The sequence below is a fragment of the Suncus etruscus genome, chromosome 4, assembly GCF_024139225.1.
Source record: "Suncus etruscus isolate mSunEtr1 chromosome 4, mSunEtr1.pri.cur, whole genome shotgun sequence".
NCBI lineage: Eukaryota > Metazoa > Chordata > Mammalia > Eulipotyphla > Soricidae > Suncus > Suncus etruscus.
Genome location: NC_064851.1, coordinates 134,974,273 through 134,976,557, shown reverse-complemented (window position 1 = coordinate 134,976,557; position 2,285 = coordinate 134,974,273). Strand labels below are relative to the sequence as shown.

The 2,285-nt window shown below is 37.9% G+C and overlaps 1 protein-coding gene across 1 annotated transcript; it reads right to left on the bottom strand.

Moving 5' to 3' along the window:
• Positions 1 to 272: 272 nt before the first annotated feature.
• On the bottom strand, positions 273 to 1,264 carry LOC126006876 (rRNA-processing protein FCF1 homolog). Its single transcript, XM_049772416.1, has one exon. The coding sequence runs from the start codon at positions 1,254 to 1,256 to the stop codon at positions 660 to 662; it is 597 nt and encodes a 198-aa protein (XP_049628373.1). The 5' UTR covers positions 1,257 to 1,264; the 3' UTR covers positions 273 to 659.
• Between the last annotated feature and the right edge of the window lie 1,021 nt (positions 1,265 to 2,285).

The following is a 2,285-nucleotide window of genomic DNA, read 5'->3' as shown; positions in this document are numbered from 1 at the left end:
AGTTCCTCTTGAAAGGTTTGAAAGAATTCAATCGTGAATTCATCAGGGCCTGGGCTTTTGTTTTGGGGCAAATTTTTGATTATGGTTTTAATTTACTCAATAGTAATGGGGGTGTTTAGATATGCTACATCTTCTTTATTGAACCGTGAATAGTTATATGAGTTCAAAAATTTATCCATTTCGTCCATGTTCTCATATTTAGTGGCATAGACTTTCTCAAAGTATTCTCTGAATACCCTTTGAATCTCTGCAGTATCTGTAGTGATCTCCCCTTTTCTTTTTTTTTTTATGTGAAGAACAATATAATTTATAAAAATATGCGACAAAATTTGTAATGATACAAACTATCATTTTCTCCTTGTTCAGGGCCACCAGGCAATGCTCAGGGCTTATTCCTGGCATGACTCAGGGGATCATATGGGGTTCAGGGGACTGAACTTGGGTTGTCTCCTGCAAGGCAAATGCCCTACACATTCTACTGTGCTCTGGCTCTCAAAGTATCATTTTCAAAACAACATAATGTGAATGTACTTAACCATTCTAAGTTCGTGACAGAACAAATGGGTGTGTGAAATGGTAATTCAGACATGCTAGAACATATTTAGTGAACTAGCAACAGAGAAAGTTGAAGGCAGCAGCAGAACTTTAGCATTCAACAACTAGAACCGAGGAGCTCCATAATCGTCCGGAGTCTGCTCAATGTTGTACCTATGGTTAGAAATGTACATGATGGGAACTCCAGGGATCTTCCGGATTCTTCTTTTAAGGTCTCGGTCAACAGTGGCCACAATGTAACATTTGTGCTGCATTACTCTTTGTACTAAACAGTCATCTGCATATGTTCCTTTGTGTGTGCATGGTAATCGTTCAAATCTTGGGTCCTTGGCAATCCTGAGAGCAACTCGATATTTCTGCCCCAGTTTCTCAATCTCAGCCATGACACAGTCAGTTATACAAGAGATACACTTAGCATATAAACAATCCATCATTGATTGTACTAAGTTCAATTTGGCTTTAATGGAAAAGTTGATAAAGTTGGTATCAACCAGAATATGGTATGGTGGGCCCAGCTGTGTATTATACTGGAAAAATAGGCAGGAAGGGTGCTTGATGACTTCTCTTTCCTTGAGAGCACACAGATCTTTCTTTTCTTTCTTTTTTGATTTTAATCTATCCTTTTCTTTCAATCTCTCGTCTTGGAGACTCAGCATTCGCTTCATGGTCGCATACTTCCTTGTCTTCTTCTGCTTCCCCATGTTCTTGCAAGTGTCCCAGCTCCCCCCTTTTCATTTCTACTATGCGTTTTCAAGTTTCTCTCTCTCTCTTTTGCTTTGTGAGTTTGCCAATGGTCTATTAATCTTGTTTATTTTTCAAAGAACCAACTTCTGCTTTCGTTGATCTTTCAGATTGTTTTATGGGTTTTCATTTCATTGATTTCTGCTCTCAGCTTTGTTATTTCCTTCTGTCTCCCTATTTTTAGTTTCTTTTGTTGATCATTTTCTAATTCTATAAGCTGCACCATTAAGCTATTTATGTATGCTCCTTCTTCCTTCCTGATGTGTGCCTGCAAAGCTATAAATTTTCCTCTTAGTACCGCTTTTGCTGTATCCCATACATTCTGATAGTTTGTGTTTTCATTGTTTGTTTCCAGGAAATTTTTGATTTCTTCTTTGATTTCATCTCGGACCCACTGGTTGTTCAGTACTAGACTGTTTAATTTCCAGTTGTTAAATTTTTCTTTTGTGTCCCTTTGTAGTTCACATCTAACTTCAGAGCCTTGTGGTCAGCAAAGGTAGCCTGCAAAATTTCTATCTTCTTGATTTTATGGAGGTATGTTTTATGTGCCAGCATGTGGTCTATCCTGGAGAATGACCCGTGTACATTGGAAAAGAATGTGTATCCAGGTTTCTGAGGATGGAGTGTCCTATATATATCTACTAGGCCTCTTTCTTCCATTTCTTTTTTCAGGTCTAGTATATTTTTGTTGGGTTTCAATTTGGTTGACATATCAAGTGTTGACAAGCCTGTGCTGAGGTCTCCCACAATTATTGTGTTATTATTGATATCCTTTTTCAGATTTGCCAACAATTGTATTAAATACTTTGCTGGTCCCTCATTGGGTGTGTATATGTATAGGAGAGTGATTTCTTCCTGCTGTACATATCCCTTGATGAGTACATAATATCCATCTTTGTCCCTTACAACTTTTCTGAGTATAAAGTTTGTGTCATCTGATATTAGTATGGCCACCCCCACTTTTTTAAGGGTGTTGTTTGCTTGAATGA

What these genes read in the sequence shown, in the direction of transcription:
- LOC126006876 (XM_049772416.1), bottom strand. Translation starts at nt 1,256, where the DNA reads ATGGGGAAGCAGAAGAAGACAAGGAAGTATGCGACCATGAAGCGAATG.